General features: G+C 45.1%; 2 protein-coding genes across 4 annotated transcripts in view; one reads left to right on the forward strand and one right to left on the reverse strand.

Moving 5' to 3' along the window:
- TAP1 (transporter 1, ATP binding cassette subfamily B member) overlaps nt 1-8,490 on the reverse strand; it is a 41,424-nt gene extending 32,934 nt beyond the window's left edge. The window contains exons 1-2 of the mRNA XM_058170510.1: nt 8,359-8,490; nt 6,241-6,817 (exon numbers count right to left, since the gene is read on the reverse strand). Coding sequence (XP_058026493.1) covers nt 6,241-6,748 — 508 coding nt within the window. The 5' untranslated portion in view covers nt 6,749-6,817; nt 8,359-8,490. The remainder of the gene's footprint in view (nt 1-6,240; nt 6,818-8,358) is intronic.
- A 53-nt stretch (nt 8,491-8,543) lies between these two features.
- PSMB9 (proteasome 20S subunit beta 9) overlaps nt 8,544-26,949 on the forward strand; it is a 42,569-nt gene continuing 24,163 nt past the window's right edge. For 2 of the 3 annotated variants that reach the window (XM_058170507.1, XM_058170509.1), the window contains exon 1: nt 8,544-8,650. In XM_058170507.1, the coding sequence (XP_058026490.1) occupies nt 8,549-8,650 (102 nt within the window). In that variant the 5' untranslated portion in view covers nt 8,544-8,548. Of the gene's footprint in view, nt 8,651-14,373; nt 14,637-26,949 lie in introns of those variants that run through there. The other variant, XM_058170508.1, reaches the window with a different exon arrangement.

Below are 26,949 nucleotides of genomic sequence, written 5' to 3' on the forward strand. Positions count from 1 at the left end.
TTTCTTTTCCAGCCAATTATACCATCTGTTCCATGTTTTATAGTAAATTGTTTCCACTCTGTTCTTTTTTTTAATTATTATTTGCATTTATATCCCGCCCTTCTCCGAAGACTCAGGGCGGCTTACACTATGTTAGCAATAGTCTTCATTCTATTTATATATTTATATACAAAGTCAACTTATTGCCCCCAACAATCTGGGTCCTCATTTTACCTACCTTATAAAGGATGGAAGGCTGAGTCAACCTTGGGCCTGGTGGGACTAGAACCTGCAGTAATTGCTGCCAGCTGCTGTTAATAACAGACTGCATTAGCAGTCTGAGCCACAGAGGCCCCTGTTCCATCATTAACTTATCTGATTCTGCACACTCTAGCACCTTTTTTGTAATCATCATGTTTGATGGGTCCCTATTTTTCTACTTGCATTTTTTACGTGCTTTCAAACTGCTAGGTTGGCAGAAGCTGGGACAAGGAACGGGAGCTCACCCCGTTACGCGGCAGCACTAGGGATTCGAACTGCTGAACTGCCGACCTTTCCATCGACAAGCTTAGCGTCTTAGCCACTGAGCCACCACATCCCACTTTTTGAAATGTACACCACAAAATTAAAATCTGCCTTCCTGACAGCCTGAGTGTGGATACTTTGAAATTTTTACTGCTACTTTTTTATTAGTTTATTTCGCTCAAACTAAGATGGCATTTCCTTTCTTTTCCCCAACAAAAGCAGAAATAAATCCTTGTAAAAATCCCATTCCCCCTCCCCCGCTGATACTTATAATGGTTGCTTTGAAAGAAATTTTTTTTAAAAAATGGAGGCCCTAGCCTAGATATCCAAACTCACATTCCAAAACTCCAGCTGAAAATAAAAAAGAAATCAGAAGTGACCCGACTCTGTACAGATTCGTTCACAAGAAATGCGATACAGGAAAAATGCCTGAAATTACAAATACGTAGGAAGACATCTGTCATTGTTTGACTTAACACATTCAGAGGGGGAAAGTAACAGAAAACTTAAAACAAGGCGTTGTGAGGGCAGCACTGAAGTGAAATCACCGTATAGGAACATTCTTTGATTTTACAAAACCCTGATTATAATATAGGTTCTCGTTTTCCGTGACAGCCATTTTAGCAAATTGCCTTTACTCTTTCAAAGTTTCTGCCTCCATTTCAGCCATCCCTCTGGTATGTAGGAACCAGGCCTGCTTGAACTGGCACTCCGCCAGCTCTCTTCCAGAGTCTATTCTCGGAGGAGAATGAGGCCAGAAATAGCAAACGGCACGTTCCAAGCACACAAGATTGCAAGTCAGCGACAAAAACCATCTGTTAGAAGTGACCTTGAAGGATAGGCTAACTCTGTAAACTGCTTAGAGAGGACTTGTGAAGCGGTATACAAGTCTATTGCAACTGCTATTTCTGCAATGTGCTTAAAATTTCGGTTTTGCTGCGTTTCGGGTTTTCCCCGAAAATAAGACCCTGTCTTATATATTTTTTTTAACCCTGAAATAAGCGCTTGGCCTTACTGCCATGCGCTCAAAAGCCCGATTGGGATTATCAGGGGATGTCTTATTTTGGGGGAAACAGGGTAACAAACACAATTTCCCCAATTCGACACGACAAACACTGCCTCTTAAATATGCATGTACCAAGTTTCTCCATATATAAGTAATATAACTTCGTTATTATATATGTTGACGGCAGCAAGACCATTGTATGCACAAAAATGGAAAGACACTTCGACTCCTATTATGGATGAATGGTTGCAGAAGTTGATGGAGTTGGCTGAAATGGCAAAACTGACCACTTTGATTAAAGAAAAGAACATAAGTACTTTTGTTTTCTACTTGGTGGAAAACTTCTGAACTTCATGCTTAATGTAGAAAAGAATGAAACTTTGATTTGGGGTTTTACCGAGTAGCTCGACAGATCTTTACAGTTCATATTATTATGACAAAGCAAAAAGTGGTGATTTGATATTCATGCCTTATTTTACTGCAACACAAAGAGTTGGAAGTCAATGTTTTTCTTTTCTTTTCTTATCCTTTCTCACATCTCTTCTGCCTTTTCCTCCTCACCGCTTTTCGATTTTAGAATATTTTATAACTCAATAAAAATGTTAAACAGAAAAGTTTCTGCATATATGTGCAAGGAGGTATATAAAATGTAGTTTTAAAAAAATTCAAAACTCAATCACATAATCATGGCCTATTGACTTTTGCGGATTCCCATGCTCCGTAGCCTAAAAAGAGTGAAACCATTTTGTATTATCTCAAAGCTGCCTTTTTCCAAGAGGCAGCTGGACTTCCTGGTTTTTCTTTGAAGACGTTTCGCTTCTCATCCAAGAAGCTTCATGACCTGGATGACTGAGAATCTCTGTAGACCTTTTCTATTATCTTTATCTTGAAACCATTTTCTATTTTTTTTAATCTTAATTTTGCGTGATTATAGGAGCCTGTTCTGACCCTTAATGGGCTAAGTAAAATATCACACTGCAGCTAGCCTACAATTCTCTCTGGCTGGTTTTATTGGGTTCTGGATTAAAGTCCTCCAGAAAAATCAACAAATAAAAAGCTGTGGATTCTGGGAATTGTAGCCTCTATACGTTTGGAAGTCCCCGTGTAGGATAAGTGGGGGGGGGCGGCGGGGGGGAGGAATTAAATAAATATTTAACTGAATGTTCCGATTCAGCCAGGAATTTTGGTCACAAGTCATTGTGGTCATTAGATGGGTCATCACACGAGTTCTCGATTTTACAATATGGGCCGTAATAGCTCAGGCTGTAAGGAGCCTGTTATTAAAACACAGCAGCCTGCAATTACTGCAGGTTCAAGCCCGGCCCAAGGTTGACTCAGCCTTCCATCCTTTATAAGGTAGGTAAAATGAGGACCCAGATTGTTGGGGGGGGCAATAAGTTGACTTTGTAAATATACAAATAGAATGAGACTATTGCCTTATACACTGTAAGCCGCCCTGAGTCTTCGGAGAAGGGCGGATATAAAATGTAAATTAAAAAAATAAATACTTAACTGAATGTTCCGATTCAGCCAGGAATTTTGGTCACAAGTCATTGTGGTCATTAGATGGGTCATCACATGAGTTCTCGATTTTACAATATGGGCCGTAATAGCTCAGGCTATAAGGCGCCTGTTATTAAAACACAGCAGCCTGCAATTACTGCAGGTTCAAGCCCGGCCCAAGGTTGACTCAGCCTTCCACCCTTTATAAGGTAGGTAAAATGAGGACCCAGATTGTTGGGGGGGGCAATAAGTTGACTTTGTAAATATACAAATAGAATGAGACTATTGCCTTATACACTGTAAGCCGCCCTGAGTCTTCGGAGAAGGGCGGGATATAAATGTAAATTAAAAAAAAATAAATACTTTTTTTACAATGATTGTTATGTGATTTTTAAACAAACCACGTGGTCGTACAAATCTAGCATATTCAATTGGTGCGTCTTTTGCCGAAAAACAACAAAATACTCCACAAACTGCAGACATGTGACCATGGGACATTGCAACCAGTTGTAAATGCAAGCCTGCAATGCGCTTATGTGGCTTTGCGCGTGTTCATGGGTGGCAGTCGTAATTTTGAGGATGTGTTGCAAACAATTAATACTTGCCTCCAGAAGTTCTGAGTGCTCCAACACGGGAGGTTTTTAAAAAGAAATTAGACCATCATTTGTCTGAAATGTTATAGGGTTTCCTGCTTAAGCAGGGGGTTGGACTAGAAGACCTCCAGGGTCCCTTCCAACTCTATTATTCTGTTATTAAGCGATCGATTGTTAAGTGAGGCCTAACAGTAGCACTGCACTGTCCCAATGGAAGTATGTACATTACATGCATGGGGGAAAGGGGTGTGGCTTGCAGTGCAATGAGCCACCAATGTTCTCTCTCAATTTTCTCATCTAGGAGCAATAATCCTTATGTGGCTGCTGGTGACAATCTTTAAAGCGCTCCATGGCATAGGGCCGGGTTATTTACGGGACCGCCTACTGCTACCAAATACCTCTCACCGACCCGTGCGCTCTCACAGAGAGGGACTCCTCAGGGTGCCACAGCAGGCAGTGCCTGGCCACCCAGGGGAAGGGCCTTCTCTGTGGGGGGCTCCCACCCTCTGGAACGAACTCCCCCCAGGACTTCGTCAACTTCCGGACCTCCGAACCTTTCGTCGCGAGCTTAAAACACATTTATTCATCTGCGCGGGACTGGATTAGATTTTAAAGTTATGGGTTTTAAGGGGTTTTTACTATTTTTACTATTTATACGGGTTTTAATGATTGGCTATAGAATAAGTTTTTTAATTGTCGTTTTAATCTGTATTTATATGTATTTTAACTGCCTGTGAACCGCCCTGAGTCCTTAGGGAGATAGGGCGGTATATAAATATGAAAAATAAATAAATAAAATAAAAAAACTTCTGACTGGCTTGTAGGAATTTGCTGCTGCCTTTTTCTTCTAAATCCCACTTTTCTTTCTTTCTTTCTTTCTTTCTTTCTTTCTTTCTTTCTTTCTTTCTTTCTTTCTTTCTTTCTTTCTTTCTTCCTTCCTTCCTTCCTTCCTTCCTTCCTTCCTTCCTTCCTTCCTTCCCTCCCTCCCTCCCTCCCTCTTTTAATATCTACAGACCCCTCACATCATGGATATAAATTGTTTCAACTTCTACCCTCAAAATGATGCTATAGAGCACTGCACACCAGAACAACTAGACACAAGAACAGTTTTTTCCCACATGCCATCACTCTGCTAAACAACTAATTCCCACAACACTGTCAAATTATTTACTAAGACTGTATTACTATTACTCTTCTCATCCTTCCAAGTACCCTGTCTCCTCCCACTTATGACTACAACCTTGTGGCTTGTATCTTTACAATTTATATTATATTATTGCCGAAACACTGCAATTTTTAAGTGAATCATGTGGTCATTAAGTGAATCCTGTTTCCTGTATTAGGTTTGCTTCTCGGAAGCCGGCTGAGAGGGTTATGATTGGCGATAAAATGAACTCAGGATGCTGCAACGACTGTTATGTGCTGGTTGCCAATACATTATTTTGACCTTGTGACTATAAGGCTGTTGCAATGGTCATAAGCGTGACGACTGGTTGGTAGTCACTTTTTTCAGCACTATTGCAACTTCAAATGTTTGCTAAATGAACAGTTGTAACTCAAGGACTATCTATATAAGGTATTGTGGAAACGTCTAGGTTGATTGAAAGGGATCACCCAGCCCCCCCTTCGACAGGACCTTTGACAGGACCTGTGTTTAACTCATAGAATCATCTATTGCAATGTCCTTCCTGTTGAAGACGACTTCAGCTTCAATCACAACAATACAAGAGCAAACTATTTAAACTTAATGTTAACCGCTCCAATCTTGATTGCAGAAAATATGACTTCAGTAACAGAGTTATTAATGCTTGGAACACACTACCTGACTCTGGTCCAGCGGTTCTCAACCTGTGGGTCGCGACCCCATTGGGGGTCAAATGGCGATTTGCCAGGGGTCGCCTAAGACCATCAGAAATATGGGAAGTATACTTGCGAGTCGAAGAATCACACTCCAATGGTTGACTCCACAAGCTAGCTGCAGGCTCTTCAAATCGCTAGCCAAATTTGGCTTTAGGCGTGATGAATTAAAAAAGAGAGAAATCTTTGCTCTGATGTCTCCCTCTCAAGCCAGCTGCAATCACTCCCAATCGCTAGCCTAATCTGGCTTCAGGCGCCATAAATTTAATAGGGGAGGAGTCTCTGCTTTAATGCCTACATCCTCAAGGCAATCGCGAGCAATTCAGATCGCTAGCCAAGATGGCTTCAGGCGCGATAAATTCAAAACAAAAATAATTTTACGGTTGGGGTCGCCACATCATGGGGAATTGTATTAAAGGGATCGCCATATCGTGGGGAATTGTATTAAAGGGGTTGCAGCACTATAAAGGTTGAGAACCACTGCTGTGGTCTCTTCTCAGAATCCCCAAAGCTTTAACCAAAAACTGTCTTACTATTGACCTCACCCCATTCCTAAGACATCTGTAAGGGGCGTGCATAAGAGCACCAACATGCCTACCATTCCTGTCCTATTGTTTCCTTTCATTATATCCAATTAATATAGTTATCACATACTTATGCTTATATATATATGTGCTTATATGTTATATAGTTATTTTCATGCTTATGCTTATATATACTATGGTGACAAAATAAATAAATAAATAAAAATAAATAATAAGTAAAAGGTCCACTTACCCATGCATGAGATCACCATAAGCACCGTGATGGCCACAAACCGCAGCGCCTCCGGCCTCAGGCAAGAGATGAGGCGCCCGAAGGAAGCCGACGGTGCCTTTCCCGATCCTGGCCCCCCCCAAGGGAGGAGGTGATGGAACAGCAGCATCACGGCCCCCACCACCAGGTAATTGAGGGCAAGGATGTCGGTCTTGCCCCAGTTGGCGGCCAGATGCAGGGCGCCCCCTTTGGGCTGATAGAGGTACTGCAGGCTGACGTAAGTGGGCATCTGGATGGAGAGGACCAAAGCCCCTTCCAACAGCACCCCCCAGGGAAGCTTGTCCAAGCCGCCGGTGCTGGCGAGGGTACCCCCCGCGAGGACGAGCGACAGGCAGCGCCCCATGGCGATGGCCCAGAGGAAAGCCAGAGGGTTCCCCGAGGGCGCGGGGGTCCATTTCCAAGCCAGGTGGAGGGCCAGGAAGTCCAGCAGCATCCCCAGGGCGACCCAGGACCACAAGGCCAGCTTCATCGCCCACCTTGGTTCTAAGAAGGGCAAAGAAGTTTGTCGTAATTCGTTGGAGCAGCGCTGGAAGAAATCCTGTCGAGAAAGGGAAAGAAAGAAAAAAAATGAGAGCAAGGGAAGAGTGGAGAGAAAAGGGGAAAAAAAAAAAGAGCAGCGGTAAACGAAGTCATTACCTCACACTTAGAAACTAACAACCTACTCTCCAATAAACAATTTGGTTTCCGGAAAAAATTATCATGTAACTTACAACTTCTCCACTGTAAAAACATATGGACTACAAATCTTGATCAAGGCAAAACAATAGATGCAATCTACATAGACTTCTGCAAAGCTTTTGACTCAGTAGTACACGATAAACTTCTCCTAAAACTAAAATCCTATGGCATCTCAGGACCCCTTCACAAATGGATATCTGCTTTTCTGTCTAACAGACAACAAGTGGTCAAAATTGGCAATGCTTTATCAAATCCTGTTCCTGTCAAGAGTGGAGTTCCTCAAGGCAGCGTCCTTGGACCAACACTCTTTATTCTATACATTAATGATCTTTGTGACCATATCTCAAGTAATTGTGTTCTCTTTGCTGACGATGTCAAACTATTTAACACCACAGACAATACATCCATCATTCAAAAAGACCTTGATCATCTAACCGCTTGGTCTAAAACTTGGCAACTCCAAATCTCAAGCAGCAAATGCTCAGTCTTACATATAGGAAAAAAGAACCCAAACACTACATACATACTTGATGGACATTACCTTACAGATGACCCCATTCCCGTTAAAGACCTCAGAGTTTTCATGTCAAATGATCTACGTGCCAAAGCCCACTGCAACTACATAGCAAAAAAAGCTCTAAGAGTTGTAAACCTAATCTTGTGTAGCTTCTTTTCCAAAAACACCACACTACTAACCAGAGCATATAAAACATTTGCTAGACCAATTCTAGAATACAGCTCACCTGTTTGGAACCCTCACCACATCTCTGACATCAATACAATTGAACGTGTCCAGAAATATTTTACAAGAAGAGTTCTCCATTCCTCTGAAAACAACAAAATACCTTATCCCACCAGACTTGAAATCCTAGGCTTAGAAAACTTGGAACTCCGTCGCCTTCGACAAGACCTAAGTTTAACTCACAGAATCATCTATTGTAATGTCCTTCCTGTTAAAGACTACTTCAGCTTCAATTGCAATAATACTAGAGCAACCAATAGATTTAAACTTAATGTCAACCGCTTTAATCTAGATTGCAGAAAATATGACTTCTGTAACAGAATCATCAGTGCTTGGAATACTTTACCTGACTCTGTGGTCTCTTCCCATAATCCTAAAATCTTCAACCAAAAACTGTCTACTATTGACCTCACCCCATTCCTAAGAGGACCATAAGGGGCGTGCATAAGCGCACAAAAGTGCCTACCCTTCCTGTCCTATCGTTTTTCTTTTCTTCTTCCTATATACATATATGCTTATACCTCCTTATATTTACCCATATACGTGTTTATATATTATATAATCTTTTTGTATGATACCTACATATATTGTTGTGATAAAGTAAATAAAATAAAATAAATAAATAAATAAGTCTGCCGCTTTGCTGAGAACCGACTTACCGGCGGTTGGAGGGAGCTTCTCGCAGAGGCCAACCCGCCGCCCGGCGCTTTCCCGTTTGCAGAGCGACGGCAGCGGAGCAGGGGGATAAAGTAGCGGTCGCGATCTAACGCGCGGGGGGACCCGAGAAGGGGATTTAAGAGAGCTCCTCCGCGGACGGCAGCCGGCTCAGACTGGAACGGCGGGGAGCCGATGGGTGGGCAGGTCTCGACGCCTCTCCCGCCCGGCTCTGGAAACCACCCGGCCAGCAGAGCTTCGGAGAAACAACCGCTTTCCCGGAAGCCGAAAGCGAAAGTAAGAAGTCGGAGAAAAATAAACATCGGAGGGAAGGGAGGATGCTGGGCGCCTTCCAGCGAAGGCTGGTTCCAGCCAGGCGGTGGTTCAACCGGTGAAGCTTCGTCGCACCAAAGAAATAAATAAAAATAAGTTAAGTTAAAATAAAAAAATAAGTTAAAAATAAGTTCAGGGGCGTGCATAACTGCGCAAAAGTGCCTACCGTTCCTGTCCTATTGTTTTCTTTCATTATATGTGTTTATATATAATGTTGTGACAAAATAAATAAAAAGTGAAAGCGGTGTGCGGGAATGCGATCGAGGGAAAGTGGGGAGAGGCGGGGGGAGGGGAGAGAGAAAATGACCGCTCCGTGGTTCTCAAACTTTCAACGCGACTTTCACTCCCACTCCTGGCCTTCCCGTGCAGAGCTTGAGCCCCGTAGCCTCTTGTTCCGCGCATTCACACGTGCCCGCAAACAAATCGCGCCAGCTTTCCCCCGCCCCCACTGCGCTCTGGTTTTACACGGGCCAGCCGCTGACCCGTTTCACACGTTCCTTCTGCTCCTCCTCCGCCCAACGGTAGCCACAAAAGTGCCTATCGTTCCTGTCCTATTGTTCCCTTTATTATATCAAATTAATATATTAATGCATATTCTTTACATATATATATATCTGGGTCCTCATTTTACCTACCTTATAAAGGATGGAAGGCTGAGTCAACCTTGGGCCTGGTGGGACTCGAGCCTGCAGTAATTGCAGGCAGCTGTGTTTTAATAACAGGCTATCTTACAGCCTGAGCCACCCACAGCCGTTGTCGTAGGGACCCCGGTACACTGCCTTGCCGGGGGGCCCATAATGCTGTTAAGACAGCCCTGAGAAAAAGCCCTCATTTAAAAAAACAAAGGCAAAGCCTCAAAAGGCCAGGCTGCCATTTTGACTCTTGACCGCACCTCAAGGACATCCCTTCCCCTCAATCCCCTGTTAGACAATATTTTTATTCGGATCCAAAGAATTGCCAAGAGCCCGTTTGGTGTAGTGGTTAAGGCACTTGCTAAGAAGTGGGAGACTCTGAAATCTAATCCGGCCTTAGGCCCGAAGTTAGCTCTTCGGCCTCGGGCCAGTCACTCTCTCTCAGCCCTAAGAAGGAGGCAATGGCAAACCACTTTTGGAAAACTGCAAGGATTAGACTTGGTAATAATCAGGAATCAGTGCATTCTGAAGGCCAAAAAACGAAAGAAAGAAAAAAAAACCTGCCAGAAAAGAGGGATCTGCACTTCTCCAGGGAAAGGAGAAATGAGGAGGGGAAATGTAATGTATCATCTGCGGGGAGAAGAAATGTAGCCAGGAGGTTTATATTTTGACCCAGTTTCAAGAAGGAGGCCAAAAGCCGAATGAGCTTCTGCCAAGCAGTGCAAGGTTTGCATCATGGCCGGATTCACACAACAGGCCTGATCAAGATCATTAATTTTGCAGTTGCGTTCACACAAACCAGCTAAAATTGTAGTGCTGCACAGTAGTTCCTCTTTTGGGGCTCAGCATGTACAAACTCTCCTTTTAACAAGGCGCTAAATCGTCAAGCGGGTACATGGGTCATGTGAACACAGCCAATGCCCAATTGTATCGTTTTGCTGGTTTGCATCCTTGTCAGGAAATTGTTATTTGGCTAACTAGTTGGCCAGGCAATATATAAACTAACTATGTATGTTTGTAGAAAGGCAGGATATTGCTTTAAGGCTGTGCTTCATCATGCAAGCATCCTGATTGGTTGAGCTCTGTAGCCAATGTATAAAAGGACTACTAAATTATGGCTTGTGGGGAATCTACAGGGATTGTAACCTAATGACATGCTGCAACTGTATGTTGGAGCTTTATGATTGTTGCTTGATCATGGCTAGTTACTGATTCCTCAAGATACTGACTGTTGTGTATTGAACTGTGTTTTGCCGAACTGAAAGAAGACCTTGTTCGTTGTGCAAGTCTACGTCGGTTAGAAGACTTGATATTTGTAACATCCCTGACTGGCTTTATATGTATATGACCTGGAATTGTTTTTGAACTATGTCTTTGCCTTTTCCCTAAAAGTAAAGGAATATCAAACTCCAGTTTGTCTGCAAGTGACTGTTATTGTATACAACCAGTCTCAGTCGTTTTCATGCGTAGGGTACTCTGCTCAACAGTCCACAACCTTGGTTGTGAACCCAGATTACCCTTAACAATTCTTGTCAGGAATTCTCAGATGCTGCAAACTCAACACAGGGGATAATGCTGATCTTCTAGTATCAGTAGGGATAGTCCTCGACTTACGACCACAGTTGAGCCCAGAATTTATGTTGCTGAGTGGACATATGTTGAGTTTTGCCCCATTTTATAACCTCTCTTGCCAATGTCATTAAGCAAATCACTGCAGTTCTTAAATTAATAACCCGGTTGTTAAGTGAATCTGGCTTCCCCCTTGAGTCTCTTGTCTGAAGGTCGCAAAAAGGGATCACGTGACCCCGGGACAAGTCAACCGTCATAAATATGAACCAGCTGTCAAGCATCCGAATGTAAATCATGTGACCCTGGGGATGCCACAACAGTCATAACTGTGCAAATAGCTTCCAAGTCACTTTTTTCAGTGTTTAGGAGGAGTTTATCATGTACCACTGAGTCAAAAGCTTTGCAGAAGTCTATGTAGATTGCATCTATTGTTTTGCCTTGATCAAGATTTGTAGTCCATATGTTGTGGAGAAGTTGTAAGTTGCATGATAATTTTTTCCTGAAACCAAATTGTTTATTAGAGAGTAGGTTGTTAGTTTCTAAGTGTGAGGTGATGGATTGGTTGATGATTGATTCCATGACTTTGCAGGTGACGCAGCACAGAGAGATCGGTCTGTAATTTTCAACTGAGCTGGGGTCTCCTTTTTTGAAGATTGGGATGACTGTGGCTAGTGACCAAAGTTTAGGAAGGGAACTGGTAGTGAACTGGTAGTGAACAGTTACAACTGTTGTTGTAACTGCGGTCACTAAATGAACTTGTTATAAGTTGAGGACTGCCTGTACTAAATTTATTCACTAGCCATCTCATGGACATGTGATTCAAACAAAAACTGGGCATTATTTTAAAAAAAAAGAACACAAAACATTTTTTCCCCATTTTCAATATGAAAATCCCAACATTCAGTGTTGAAAACAGAGCCCACATCCTGGGGTCCAGATGGATTTAAAAAAGAGGGGAGAAAAGTAGAGTTCAGGAAGCGAGCGGTGTAGTAAAAGTCTGTAGATTCTCAGCTCATCCGGGTCGTGGTTGTCCCAAAGGTGCCTTTTCAGGAGGCAACTGGACTTTCTTGCTTTTTTTCTTTTGAAGACGTTTCGCTTCTCATCCAAGAAGCTTCTTCAGCTCTGACAAGATAGTGGGGAATGGAAGGATTTATATTCCTATACAGCTATAGCTATACAATTTGGGATGAACACTCTTGGAATAGAATAGAATAGAATAGAATAGAATAGAATAGAATAGAATAGAATAGAATAGAATAGAATAGAATAGAATAGAATAGAATTTTTTATTGGCCAAGTGTGATTGGACACACAAGGAATTTGTCTTGGTGCATATGCTCTCAGTGTACATAAAAGAAAAGATACCTTCATCAAGGTACAACACTTACAACACTTAATGATAGTCATAGGGTACAAATAAGCAATCAGGAAACAATCAATATAAATATAAATCAATATAAATTCAACAACCCTCTGAAACAGTGGTTCCCAATGTGGGGCCTACGGCCCGCAAGGGGGCGATTTGATTTTTAATGGGAGCAATTTAGAACCTTGTTTAAACCAAGTTCATGGCCTTTTAGGTTTCCTCCGCGTGAGTAGGATTTCCCTTTTTGAATAGTAAGAATTATAGTGGGGAGGGGCGGGCATAAGGATTTTAGAGATGGGCATGGCCAAAAAAAAAAAAAAAAAATTGGGAACCACTGCTCTAAAAGGGTGCAAACAACCAGCTATCTGCAAGGATTACAGATTAACAGAGTTGGAAGGGACCTTGCAGGTCATCTAGTCCAACCCCCCACCACCACCACCCCGCCCAAGCAGGAGATCCTATATCTGCCTCTACCTAGGATCGAATTCACGACCTCCTGATCGTGAGGAAAGAGCTCCACCTCTAGGCCACAGCAACTGGGCATATCTATCTATCTATCTATCTATCTATCTATCTATCTATCTATCTATCTATCTATCTATCAGTGGTGAAATCCAAATTTTTTTACTACCGGTTCTGTGGGCGTGGCTTGGTGGGCGTGGCAGGGGAAGGATACTGCAAAATCTCCATTCCCTCCCCACTCCTGGGGGAAGGATACTGCAAAATCCCCATTCCCACCCCACTCCAGGGGAAGGATACTGCAAAATCCCCATTCCCACCCCACTCTGGGGCCAGCCAGTGGTGGTATTTGCCAGCTCTCGAACTACTCAAAATTTCCGCTACCGGTTCTCCAGAACCTGTCAGAACCTGCTGGATTTCACCCCTGATATAGAATTTTTTTTTTTTAATTGGCCAAGTGTGATTGGACACACAAGGAATTTGTCTTGGTGCATCTGCCCGCAGTGTACATAAAAGAAAAGATACCTTCATCAAAGTACAACATTTACAACACAATTGACGGTCACTATAGCAATATAAATCATAAGGATTGCCAGCAACAAAGTTACAGTCATACAGTCGTAAGTGGAAAGAGATTGGTGATTTCATTTCATTTCATTTTTCATTTATTAGATTTTTATACCGCCCTTCTCCCGAAGGACTCAGGGTGGTTCACAGCCAAATAAAACAGTAAAAAGTTTTGATGAGAAGATTAATAGTAGGGCAATATAAGAGTATTCGACAAGACCTAAGCTTAACTCACAGAATCATCTATTGTAATGTCCTTCCTGTTAAAGACTACTTCAGCTTCAATTGCAATAATACTAGAGCAACCAATAGATTTAAACTTAATGTCAACCGCTTTAATCTAGATTGCAGAAAATATGACTTCTGTAACAGAATCATCAGTGCTTGGAATACTTTACCTGACTCTGTGGTCTCTTCCCATAATCCTAAAAGTTTTATCCAAAAACTTTCTACTATTGACCTCACCCCATTCCTAAGAGGACCATAAGGGGCGTGCATAAGCGCACAAACGTGCCTACCGTTCCTGTCCTATTGTTTTTTCTTTTCTTCTTCCTATATATATGCTTATACCTCCTTATATTTACCCATATATGTGTTTATTTACTATATAATCTTTTTGTATGATACCTACATAGAATAGAATAGAATAGAATAGAATTTTTTATTGGCCAAGTGTGATTGGACACACAAGGAATTTGCCTTGGTGCATATGCTCTCAGTGTACATAAAAGTGTACATAAAACATTCTATTCTATTATGTACATATATTGTTGTGACAAAATAAAATAAATAAAATAAAATAAATATATATACTTCCATTCCCAACCGTCCGGTCAGAGCTGAAGAAGCTTCTTGGATGAGAAGCGAAACGTCTTCAAAAGACAAAAAAGCCACAGAAAGTCCAAGTTGCCTCCTGAAAAAGCCCCTTTGGGACAAGAGGTGTCAGTCTTGCCTAGTGGTCGGAAAGCGCTCTTCGGCTCTGCTTCCTTCTAAAGGCCGCCTTGGCAGGGAACCAGCCCCGATCCCCGAGTGAAACTAACACCCACCCACCCATCCCCGCCCCAGAAGCGGATTCCCGGGCGTGGGGAAGCCGCGTGGGGAAGCGACGCCGAGCCCCCTCCCCGCACCCCCTTCCTTCAACTAAACTGGCTGGGGTGAGGGGGAGATAATCGTGGCTCTGCGCCCACGGGCGCGGCTGATTGACAGCTCGGGGCGCCCTCTGCTGCCCGCGGGAGGCGCTGCAACCCGGGGACTCTCTGCTATCACTTTCGATCTCGGCTCTGAGATTTCCGTGGAAGCGCTTCGTGGGGAAGGGGCGGCTATGGATCATCGCGGGGTGACGAAGATCAGCACCGGGGTGAGTGGCTCTGCAGGGGTCCAGGGGTGCTGCAGCTCAAGGGTCGTCGTCGTCATCGTCTCCCCGCAAACGTTGGCACGGGAGCGGGGGAGAAGGGAGGAAGGGGTTTCTCCCGCGAAACGAGGAAGTTGGATCGGGGAGACGTTTGAATGCAAGAAGAGTGGAAGCGCTTTCCAAGGCGGAATCTGGCCTGGAAGCAAACCTCGATTGCCTACCGGTCACACTTACGCCCATTTTTTGTGCAATTGTTACAGCAAACACCTCGGTGGGCATCTTAAAATACAGCTAAGCGGGGATGGGAGACCACCAGGAAATCCCCGGGCTAGACTGAGGCACTGGGGGGAAAAAAGGGGGGGCAGTTTCATTCATTTGCCCCCAAAAAGAGAACGGCTTTACTCCCATTTTTGTGCAATTGGTGGGCATCTTAAAATAAAGCTAAGCGGGGATGGGAGACCACCAGGAAATCCCAACGCTAGACTGAGGCATTGGGGGGAAAAGGGGGGGAGTTTCATTCATTTGCCCCTAAAAAGAGAACTGCCTTACTCCCATTTCTGTGCAATTGTTACAGCAGCACCTCGGTGGGCATCTTAAGAAAAACTAAAGGGGGATGGGAGACCACCAGGAAATCCCCGGGCTAGACTGAGGCATGGGTGGGGAGGGGGCAGTATCATTCATTTGCCCCCAAAAAGAAAATGGCCTTGCTCCCATTTTTGTGCAATTGTTATAGCAACACCTGGGTGGGCATCTTAAAATACATCTAAGCGGGGATGGGAGACCACCAGGAAATCCCAGGGCTACACTGAGGCATTGGGGGAAAGAAAGGAGGTGTTTCATTCATTTGCCCCCCAAAAGAGAATGGCCTGACTCCCACTTATGTGCAATTGTTACAGCAGCACCTTGGTGGGCATCTTAAGAAAAACTAACCGGATGGGATGAGAGACCACCAGGAAATCGCAGGGCTAGACTAATCCCTCCAAGACAGAGTGGCTGTGGATGCCGGCATCCCGGTACAGTCAGCTGCAGCCGTGGCTGACTGTTGGGGGCAAGTCATTGGCCCCGATGGAGAGGGTGTGCAACTTGGGCGTCCTCCTGGATGAACGGCTGTCCTTTGAAGATCATTTGGCGGCCGTCTCCAGGAGAGCTTTTTACCAGGTCCGCCTGGTTCGCCAGTTGCGCCCCTTTCTAGACCGGGATGCCCTATGCACGGTCACTCACGCTCTCGTGACATCTCATCTGGATTACTGCAATGCTCTCTATATGGGGCTCCCCTTGAGGAGCACCCGGAGGCTCCAGTTAGTTCAGAATGCGGCTGCGCAGGTGATAGAGGGAGTCCCTCGTGGCTCCCATGTGACACCTCTCCTGCGCAGACTGCACTGGCTACCTGTGGCCTTCCGGGTGCGCTTCAAGGTTTTGGTAACTATCTTCAAAGCGCTCCATGGCATAGGGCCGGGTTACTTACGGGACCGTCTGCTGCTACCGAATGCCTCTCACCGACCCGTGCGCTCTCACAGAGAGGGATTCCTCAGGGCGCCGTCGGCCAGGCAGTGCCGGCTGGCGACACCCAGGGGAAGGGCCTTCTCTGTGGGGGCTCCCACCCTCTGGAACAAACTTCCCCCAGGACTCCGTCAACTTCCTGACCTTCAAACCTTTCGCCGAGGGCTTAAGACACATCTATTTATTTGCGCAGGACTGGACTAGATTTTAAATTCGAATTGGTTTTAATGGGGATTTTATTATTTGTATTGTCATTTTTAATTATTCGGCCATCTGTAATAAGTTTTTTAATGGATGTTTTATTTTGTATTTATATGTATATTTTTATCTGGCTGTGAACCGCCCTGAGTCCCTAGGGAGATAGGGCGGTATAAAAATACGAAAAATAAATAAATAAATAAATAAAGGCATTGCGGGGGGGGAAAGGGGGAGTTTCATTCATTTGCTCCCAAAAAGAGAACAGACGTGTCCGGGAAGTCAGCAGGAGACAACCATTTACTGATTTACAGAGGAGAAACTGGGAGATGGGCAGTCCACGTCTGGAGTGATTTTCCATCCCTGGAGGCCTTTTAATGTGAAGGAGCCCATCTCCCTTACTTAAGATTTCCCACCCAGTTCCACCCAACACCGCCTGGGCGGAACTTGAACCTGCCCCTCCAGGGGGAGCACTCAGATCAAGAAACACCGATCTAAATATATTTGAGTGCTTTAAGTGTGTAACTGTCAACTAGGCAACTAAAACAATACAGGTGATCCTCCTTGCAACTGTTCATTTAGTGACCATCCAAAGTTACAACGGCGTTGCTAAAAGTGATGGAGGTCACGCGATCCCCTTTTGTGACCACCTGACAAGCAAAGTCGACGGGGGAAGCCAGATTCACTTAACAACCGTGTAACTGATCTAACGACCGCATTGACTTCTCTTCACAACCCTAGCAAGGATGGTCGTAAAAGGGAGCAAAATGTTTCGCTTGGCAGCAGAAATTTTGTGGGGCTGGATTGTGGTCCTAAGTCGAGGACTACCTGTATTGAAATTTGCCATGAGATCCTCTCATTGCTACCGATATTTGATATACTTGATGGGAGGGATCTCCCTGGGGAGTGATTCTGTACCATGATGTAAAAAAGATGTTGAGACTCTAGAAAGAGTGCAGAGAAGAGCAAGAAAGATGATTAGGGGACTGGAGGCTAAAACACATGAAGAACGGTTGCAGGAACTGGATATGTCTAGTTTAATGAAAAGAAGGACTAGGGGAGACATGATAGCTGTGTTCCAATACCTCAGGGGCTGCCACAAAGAAGAAGGACTCAAACTATTCTCCAAAGCACCTGAGGGTAGAACAAGAAGCAATGGGTGGAAACTAATAGAATAGAATAGAATAGAATTTTATTGGCCAAGTGTGTCCAATCACATTTATTGTGATTGGACACACAGGGAATTTGTCTTGGTGCATATGCTCTCAGTGTACATAAAAGAAAAGATACGTTCATCAAGGTACAACATTTACAACACAATTGATGATCAATATATCAATATAAATCATAAGGATTGCCAGCAACAAGTTATAGTCATACAGTCATAAGTGGAAAGAGATTGGTGATGGGAACTATGAAACGATTAATAGTAGTGCAGATTCAGTAAATAGTCTGACAGTGTTGAGGGAATTATTTGTTTAGCAGAGTGATGGCCTTCGGGGAAAAACTTAGAGAAGCAACTTAGAACTAAGGAGAATTTCCTGACTGTTAGAACAATTAATCAGTGGAACGACTTGCCTGCAGAAGTTGTGAATGCAATGAGTGAAAACTCTAGAAAGAGTGCAGAGTGCAGAGAAGAGCAACAAAGACAATTAGGGGACTGGAGGCTAAAACATATGAAGAACGGTTGCAGGAACTTGGCATGTGTAGTTTAATGAAAAGAAGGACTAGGGGAGACATGATAGCAGTGTTCCAATATCTCAGGAGTTGCCACAAAGAAGAAGGACTCAAACTATTCTCCAAAGCACCTGAAGGCAGAACAAGGAGCAATGGGTGGAAACTAATCAAGGAGAGAAGCAACTTAGAACTAAGGAGAAATTTCCTGAGAGTTAGAACAATTAATCAGAGGAACGACTTGCCTGCAGAAGTTGTAAATGCTCCAACACTGGAAATTTTTAAGAAAATGTTGGATAACCATCTGTCTGAAGTGATGTAGGGTCTCCTGCCTGGGCAGGGGGTTGGACTAGAAGACCTCCAAGGTCCCTTCCAACTCTACTATTATTGTTGTTGTTGTTGTTGTTGTTGTTGTTGTTGTTGTTGTTATTATTATTATTATTATTATTATTATTATTATTATTATCCCCACAAGTAGCTTGCTGTCAGATATTGTGGGTGCTTCACCCCTGGAGGTTTTTAAGAAGAAACTGGACAGCCACTTGTCGGAAATGCTTTCAGACCGTGAGGGCGAATCTATGGGACATGTGCCAGAGGTGTCATGCACTCTCTAATGGCATGTGAGCTGTCGCCCCAGTTCAGGCATGCAGCATTCACGCCCACCTCCTGCCAGTCAGCTGGTCTTCTGGTCTCTGCTGCGCATGCGTGGGGGGGGCAGGCCTGTGTGCCCATGCACAGAGGGTGGGGCGCAGGGGAGGGCACACGCACATTGCATTTTGGGGGTTCGGGGCACATGCACGCGCTTTGGACACTCAGTCCGGAAAAAGTTAGCCATCACTGATATAGGGTCTCCTGCTTGAATGGGGCTGGACTAGAAGACCTCCAAGATCCCTTAGTGCTCTTTTCTGATTGATTGATTGATTGATTGATTGAGACCCTCCCTCTCCCGATTCCTTTGGGGTCAAGAAGTTCTTGTTGGCGGTTCTCCTTCCAGGAAAGCCTGGAAAATTAGAGTAGGGGCGCAGGGGTGAAATCCAGCAGGTTCCGACAGGTTCTGGCGAACAGGTAGCAGAGGTGGGTTTCAGCAGGTTCTGACCAGTTCTAGAGAACTGGTAGCGGAAATTTTGAGTAGTTCGGAGAATCGATAGTAAAAATTCTGACTGGACCCGACCCCATCTATTTTCTGCCTCCCGATTTCCCACCTGATCGGGAGGAAATGGGGATTTGGCAGTAACCTTCCCCTGGAGTGGGGAGAGAATGGAGATTTTTCAGTGTCCTTCCCCTGCCACGCCCACCAAGCCACACCCACAGAACCGGTAGTAAAAAATGTGAAACCCACCACTGACTGGTAGTGGAAATTTTGAGGATTCAGAGAACCGGCAAATACCACCTCTGGCTGGCTCCAGAGTTATTATTTTTTACATTTATATCCCGCCCTTCTCCGAAGACTCAGGGCGGCTTACAGTGTGTAAGGCAATAGTCTCATTCTATTTGTATATTTACAAAGTCAACTTATTGCCCCCCCCAACAATCTGGGTCCTCATTTTACCTACCTTATAAAGGATGGAAGGCTGAGTCAACCTTAGACCTGGTGGGACTAGAACCTACAGTAATTGCAGGCTGTGTTTTAATAACAGGCTTCTTACAGCCTGAGCCACACCGCGGTGTGGGGTGGGAATGGAGATGTTGCAATATCCTTCCCCCCAGGAGTAGGGAGGGATTGGGGATTTTGCACTATTCTTCCCCTGGAGTGGGGTGGGAATGGAGATTTTGCAGTATCCTTCCCCTGCCATGCCCACAGAACCGGCAGTAAAAAAAATTGGATTTCAACCTGAGGAGGGGAGATGGTGGGGAAGGGGAGGAAGCACCAACAAGAAATGCAAGTAATTCTCCTGTCACTCAAATGGTTTGCCATGGTTATCATAAGCCGCCCCATAATCATGCCAGACTAATCTCATTGCATTCTTTGACAAAGTGACAAAATTAGTGGACCAGAGGAATGCTGTTGATATCATTTACTTGGACTTCAGTAAAGCATTTGATAAAGTAGACCATAACCAACCTTGTATGGGATGAGTTTGACCCTGTGGCTCCCGAGGACATGGACAGGTTGTTGGGTAGGTTGAATGCCACCACATGTTTACTGGACCCGTGCCCCTCCTGGTTGGTGCTGGCCACTCAGGAGGTGACACGAGGCTGGCTCCAGGCAATTACGAGCGCTTCTTTGGTGGAGGGAGTCTTCCCGGCCGCCTTGAAAGAGGCGGTGGTGAGACCCCTCCTCAAGAAGCCTGCCCTGGACCCGGCTGTTTTAGGTAATTATCGTCCGGTCTCCAACCTTCGCTTCGCAGCGAAGGTTGTAGAGAATATGGTGGCATATCAGTTTCCCTTACACCTGGATGAAACTGTCTATCTAGACCCGTTCCAGTCCGGTTTCCGGCCCGGTTACAGCACTGAGACGGCTTTGGTCGCGTTGGTGGATGATCTCTGGAGGGCCAGGGATAGGGTTGTTCCTCTGCCCTGGTCCTATTAGACCTCTCAGCGGCTTTTGATACCATCGACCATGGTATCCTGCTGCGCCGGTTGGAGGGGTTGGGAGTGGGAGGCACCGTTTGGTGGTTCTCCTCCTATCTCCGATCGGTCATGAGCGGTGTTGACAGGGGGCAGAGGTCGGCCCGGGCGCCTCACTTGTGGGGTGCCGCGGGGTCGATTCTCACCCTTCTGTTCAACATCTATATGAAGCCGCTGGGTGAGATCATCAGTGGCTTCGTGTGAGGTACCAGCTGTCGGATGACACCCAGCTGTACTTTTCCACACCGGGCCACCCCAACGAAGCTATCGAAGTGCTGTCCCGGTGTCTGGAAGCCGTCGGGTCTGGATGGGGAGAAACAGGCTCAAGCTCAATCCTCCAAGACAGAGTGGCTGTGGATGCGGCATCCCGGTACAGTCAGCTGAGTCCACGGCTGACTGTCGGAGGCGAGTCATTGGCCCCAATGGAGAGTGCGCACTTGGGCGTCCTCCTGGAGGAACGGCTGTCTTTTGAAGATCATTTGACGGCCGTCTCCAGGAGAGCTTTTTACCAGGTTCGCCTGGTGCACCAGTTGCGCCCCTTTCTAGACCGGGATGCCCTGTGCACGGTCACTCACGTCCTCGTGACATCTCGCCTGGATTACTGCAATGCTCTCTACATGGGGCTCCCCTTGAAGGGCATCCGGAGACTGCAGTTAGTTCAGAATGCGGCTGCGGGTGATAGAGGAGCCCCGTGGCTCCCGCGTGACACCTATCCTGCGCAGGCTGCACTGGCTACCTGTGGCCTTCGGGTGCGCTTCAAGGTGTTGGTGAACGCATCTTTAAAGCGCTCCATGGCATAGGGCGGGTTACTTACAGGACCGCCTGCTGCTACCGAATACCTCTCACCGACCGTGCGCTCTCACAGAGAGGGACTCCTCAGGGTGCCGTCAGCTAGGCAGTGTCGTCTGGCGACACCCAGGAAGGGCCTTCTCTGTGGGGCTCCCACCTCTGGAACGAACTCCCCAGTACTTCGTCAACTTCCGGACCTCCGGACCTTCCGCCGCGAGCTTAAAACATATTTATTCATTTGCGCAGGACTGGACTAGGTTTTAAATTTATATTGATTTTAATTGGTTTTAGTATTTATATCATTTTTAATTAATTTGGCTTTAGAATAAGTTTTTTAATTGTGATCTTAATTTGTATTTATATGTTTTTATTGGCCTGTGAACCGCCCTGAGTCCCTTGGGAGATAGGGCGGTATACAAATTTGATTAAATAAATAAATAAATAAATAAAATAAATAACCTACTACTAGATAAAGTAGAAAAATGTGCGTTAGACAGCACCACCACCAGATGGATTCGTAACTGGCTGACCAACCGCACTCAACGTGTAGTCCTCAATGGAACTACATCCACATGGAGGGAAGTATGCAGTGGAATACCCCAAGGCTCTGTTTTAGGCCCAGTACTCTTCAACATCTTCATCAATGACTTGGACGAGGGGATAGATGGGGAACTCATCAAATTTGCAGATGACACCAAGCTGGCAGGAATAGTCAACACTCCAGAATATAGGCTCAAGATACAGAAAGATCTTGACAGACTAGAACATTGGGCACTATCTAACAAAATGAAATTCAACAGTGAAAAAAGTAAGGTTCTACATTTAGGCCAAAAAAAACACCAAAATGCACAGGTACCGTATATGTGGTACCTTGCTCAATAGTAGTAACTGTGAGAGGGATCTTGGAGTCCTAGTGGATAACCATTTAGATATGAGCCAGCAGTGTGCAGCAGCTGCCAAAAAAGCCAACACAGTTCTGGGCTGCATAAACAGGAATAGAATCAAGATCATGTGAAGTGTTAATACCACTTTATAATGCCTTGGTAAGGCCATACTTGGAATATTGCATTCAGTTTTGGTCGCCACGATGTAAAAAAGATGTTGAGACTCTAGAAAGAGTGCAGAGAAGAGCAACAAAGATGATTAGGGGACTGGAGACTAAAACATATGAAGAACGGTTGCAAGAACTCGGTATGCCTAGTTTAATGAAAAGAAGGACTAGGGGAGACATGATAGCAGTGTTCCAATATCTCAGGGGTTGCCACAAAGAAGAGGGAGTCAAACTATTCTCCAAAGCACCTGAGGGTAGAACAAGAAGCAATGGGTGGAAACTGATCAAAGAAAGAAGCAACTTAGAACTAAGGAGAAATTTCCTGACAGTTGGAACAATTAATCAGTGGAACAACTTGCCTGCAGAAGTTGTGAATGCTCCAACACTGGAAATTTTTAAGAAAATGTTGGATAACCATCTGACTGAGATGGTGTAGGGTTCCTGCCTAGGCAGGGGGTTGGACTAGAAGGCCTCCAAGGTCCCTTCCAACTCTGTTGTTATGTTATGTTATGTTAAACTATTCTCCAAAGCACCTGAGGGCAGAACAAGAAGCAATAGGTGGAAACTAATCAAGGAGAGAAGCAACTTAGAACTAAGGAGAAATTTCCTGACAGTTAGAACAATTAATCAGAGGAACAACTTGCCTGCAGAAGTTGTGAATGCTCCAACACTGGGAATTTTTAAGAAAATGTTGGCTAACCGTTTGTCTGAAATGGTGTAGGGTTTCCTGCCTGGGCAGGGGGTTGGACTAGAAGGCCTCCAAGGTCCCTTCCAACTCTGTTGTTATTATTATTATTATTATAAGTACAGGTAGCCCTTGTCTTACAATTGTTGGTTTAGTGATCCTTCAAAATGACAACGGCGCCTAAAAAAGTGACTTATGACCGTTTTCCACATGGCCGTTGCAGCATCCCCATGGTCACATGATCAAAATTCAGACGCTTGGCAACCGGCCGCTATTTACGATGGTTGCAATATCCTGGGGTCATGTGATCCCCGTTTTGTGACCTTCTGACCGGCAAAGTCAAGGAGGGAGCTGGATTTACTTAACAACCGCATTAGCAACTTCACAACTGCCACGGTTCCCTTAACACTTTCCGGCAAGAAAGGTCGTAAACAGGGGGAAAAAACTCAACCCCCTGTCTCGCTTAGCGGCGGAAATGTTGGCCTCCGTTGCAGTCATAAGTCGAGGACTATCTGTACTGCTCGGTTTTTCTCTGCAAACTGGTTCAGTGGGTGGATACGTTGGCAGTAATTCTTATCCAGCTACGAAGTCGCTAATAAAGCTGATCTTTGAACTTTTCACCCGCCTGGGATGGGAAAGGCAGGTCCTTCTTGTGCACACTGTATAACTCCGTGCAAAGCCGCAATAGGCTCCCGAGAGACCTTTGCTATGCTGCAGCCCCCCCCTTGGCACAGGGAAGGGCTTCTGGGCTCCCTGCCAGCTCAAATTCCCCTGCATAGCTGGAGAAGGAGTGATGTTCTATGCTTGGCATTCTGTAGCTGTCAAAAAGCCAACACACTCCTAGGCTGCCTAAACAGAGGGATAGAATCAAGATCATGTTAAGTGTTAATACCACTTTATAATGCCTTGGTAAGGCCACACTTGGAATGTTGCATTCAGTTTTGGTTGCCACGATGTAAAAAGGATGTTGAGACTCTAGAAAGAGTGCAGAGAAGAGCAACAAAGATGATTAGGGGACTGGAGGCTAAAACATAGGAAGAACGGTTGCAGGAACTGGGAATGGCTAGTCCAGTGAAGAGAAGGACTAGGGGAGACATGATAGCAGCCTTCCAATATCTCAGGGGTTGCCACAAAGAAGAGGGAGTCAAACTATTCTCCAAAGCACCTGAGGGTAGAACAAGAAGCAATGGGTGGAAACTAATCAAGGAGAGAAGTAACTTAGAACTAAGGACAAATTTCCTGACAGTTAGAACAATTACGGTAATCAGTGGAACAATTTGTCTCCAGAAGTTGTGAATTCTCCAACACTGGAAGTTTTTAAGAAGATGTTGGATAACCATTTGTCTGAAGTGGTGTAGGGTTTCCTGCCTAAGGAGGACTAGAAGACCTCCAAGGCCCCTTCCAACTCTGTTATTCTAACAGATAGAAAGGCAGGAGAAGCAGTTTTGGCAAAATGCTGAGATTCCCTGCCAAGATTTTAGCTTAGGGTTTTGTTTTTTTTCCAGGCCACTGGCAACTACACAGAACCAACTGGCAGCTTGGCAGCACGGCGAAGGTTGTAGAGAGTGTGGTGGCATGTCAGCTACCCCAGTACCTGGATGAATCTGTCTATCTACCCGTTCCAGTCCGGCTTTCGGCCCGGTTACAGCACAGAGACGGCTTTGGTCGCGTTGGTGGATGATCTCTGGAGGGCCAGGAACAGGGGTTATTCCTCTGCCCTGGTCCTATTAGACCTCTCAGCGGCTTTTGATACCATTGACCATGGTATCCTGTTGCGCCGGCTGGAGGGGTTGGGAGTGGGAGGCACCGTTTATCGGTGGTTCTCCTCCTACCTCTCAGACCGGACGCAGACGGTGTTGACAGGAGGGCAGAGATCGACTCCGAGGTGCCTCATTTGTGGGGTGCCACAGGGGTCGATTCTCTCACCCCTCCTGTTCAACATCTATATGAAGCCACTGGGTGAGATCATCAGTGGTTTTGGGGTGAGATACCAACTGTACGCTGATGACACTCAGCTGTACTTTTCCACCCCAGGCCACCCCAGCGAAGCTGTTGAAGTGCTGTCCCAGTGTTTGGAAGCCGTACGGGTCTGGATGGGGAGGAACAGGCTCAAACTTAATCCCTCCAAGACGGAGTGGCTGTGGATGCCGGCTCCCCGGTACAGTCAGCTGCAGATGCGGCTGTCTGTTGGGGGTGAGTTGTTGGCCCCAATGGAGAAGGTGCGCAACTTGGGCGTGCTCCTGGATGGGCGGTTGTCTTTTGAAGAACACTTGACGACCGTCTCCAGGAGAGCTTTTTATCAGGTTCGCCTGATCCGCCAGTTGCGTCCCTTCCTGGACCGGGATGCCTTATGCACGGTCATTCATGCTCTCGTTACTTCTCGCTTGGACTATTGCAATGCTCTCTACATGGGGCTCCCCTTGAAGAGCACTCGGAGACTTCAGCTAGTCCAGAATGCGGCTGCACGGGTTATTGAGGGAGCTACACGTAGCTCCCATGTAACACCGATCCTGCGCAGACTGCACTGGCTACCTGTTGTCTTCCAGGTGCGCTTCAAAGTATTGGTTACCACCTTCAAAGCGCTCCATGGCTTAGGACCGGGTTACTTACGGGACCGTCTACTGCCGTCTTCTATCTCCCAGCGCCCAGTGCGTTCCCATAGAGAGGGACTCCTTAGGGTGCCATCAGCCAAACAATGTCGACTGGCGGCCCCCAGGGGGAGGGCCTTCTCTGGGTGTAATTTGTATTTTAAATTTTTTCGACAAATTGAATAAGTTTTTAAGGGCTATTTTTAATATTGTATTTGTCTGTGGTTGTATTTTACTTGGTTGTTCACCGCCCTGAGTCCTTCAGGAGAAGGGCGGTATACAAATTAAAATATTATTATTATTATGATTATTATTATTATTATTATTATTATTATTATTATTATTATTATTATTATTATTATTAGCTCCACAGATCTTTCAATGGAGTTTTTGATTGATTAAACTAAACTCCCTTTTACGATCCTATAATCCCTTAATTCTGGTTAGAGTGACCGAAGGGAGCTGAGCATTTGCTGGTCGGATGCCCTCCCTGATACCACATGGAGTTCACAGCAGCACTTTTCAATGGATTATGTCCTGTCAAGTCATTTGTGTCCTCTAGTGAGGACACGGTTTTCTCCCTGATCTTTTAACACAGGCATTAAATTTTGGGCTTAGACAATTTAGAACTTCGCCATCTTCGGTCTGACCTAAACATAGTACATAAAATCATCTGCTACAATTTCCTACCAGCCAATGAATACTTCAGCTTCAACCAAAATAATACAAGAGCACACAATAGATACAAACTTAAGGTAAACTGCACCAAACTCGATTGCAGAAAATACAACTTCAGCAACAGAGTGGTCATTGTCTGGAATGCACTACCTGACTCTGTGGTTTCTTCCCCAAATCCCCAAACTTTCTCTTTACTTCTGAGTTGCTTCTCTCCTTGATTAGTTTCCACCAGGGGTGAAATGTAAAATTTGTTACTACTGGTTCTGTGGGCATGGCTTGGTGGGGGAGCTTGGTTAATGTGACTGGGTGGGCATGGCCAACTTTTTTTTTTAACTTTTAAAAGCATTTTTCTATAACCTCTTTGGCCGAAGAGGTGGTTAAAAAATGCTTTTAAAAGCCTCTGATGATCAGGCAACTCAGCTGGGATCACCAGAGGAGCCTTTTAAAAGCGTTTTTTTTTACAACCTCTTCGTCCGAAGAGCTTGTAGTAAAAAATGCTTTGAAAAGGTTCTGACGATCCCAGCTGAGCTGCGCAATCATCACAGGCTTTTTTTTTAACTTTTAAAAGCATTTTTTCAGCCAAAGAAAAAA

Source organism: Ahaetulla prasina, chromosome 2 (assembly GCF_028640845.1).
Source record: "Ahaetulla prasina isolate Xishuangbanna chromosome 2, ASM2864084v1, whole genome shotgun sequence".
Lineage (NCBI taxonomy): Eukaryota > Metazoa > Chordata > Lepidosauria > Squamata > Colubridae > Ahaetulla > Ahaetulla prasina.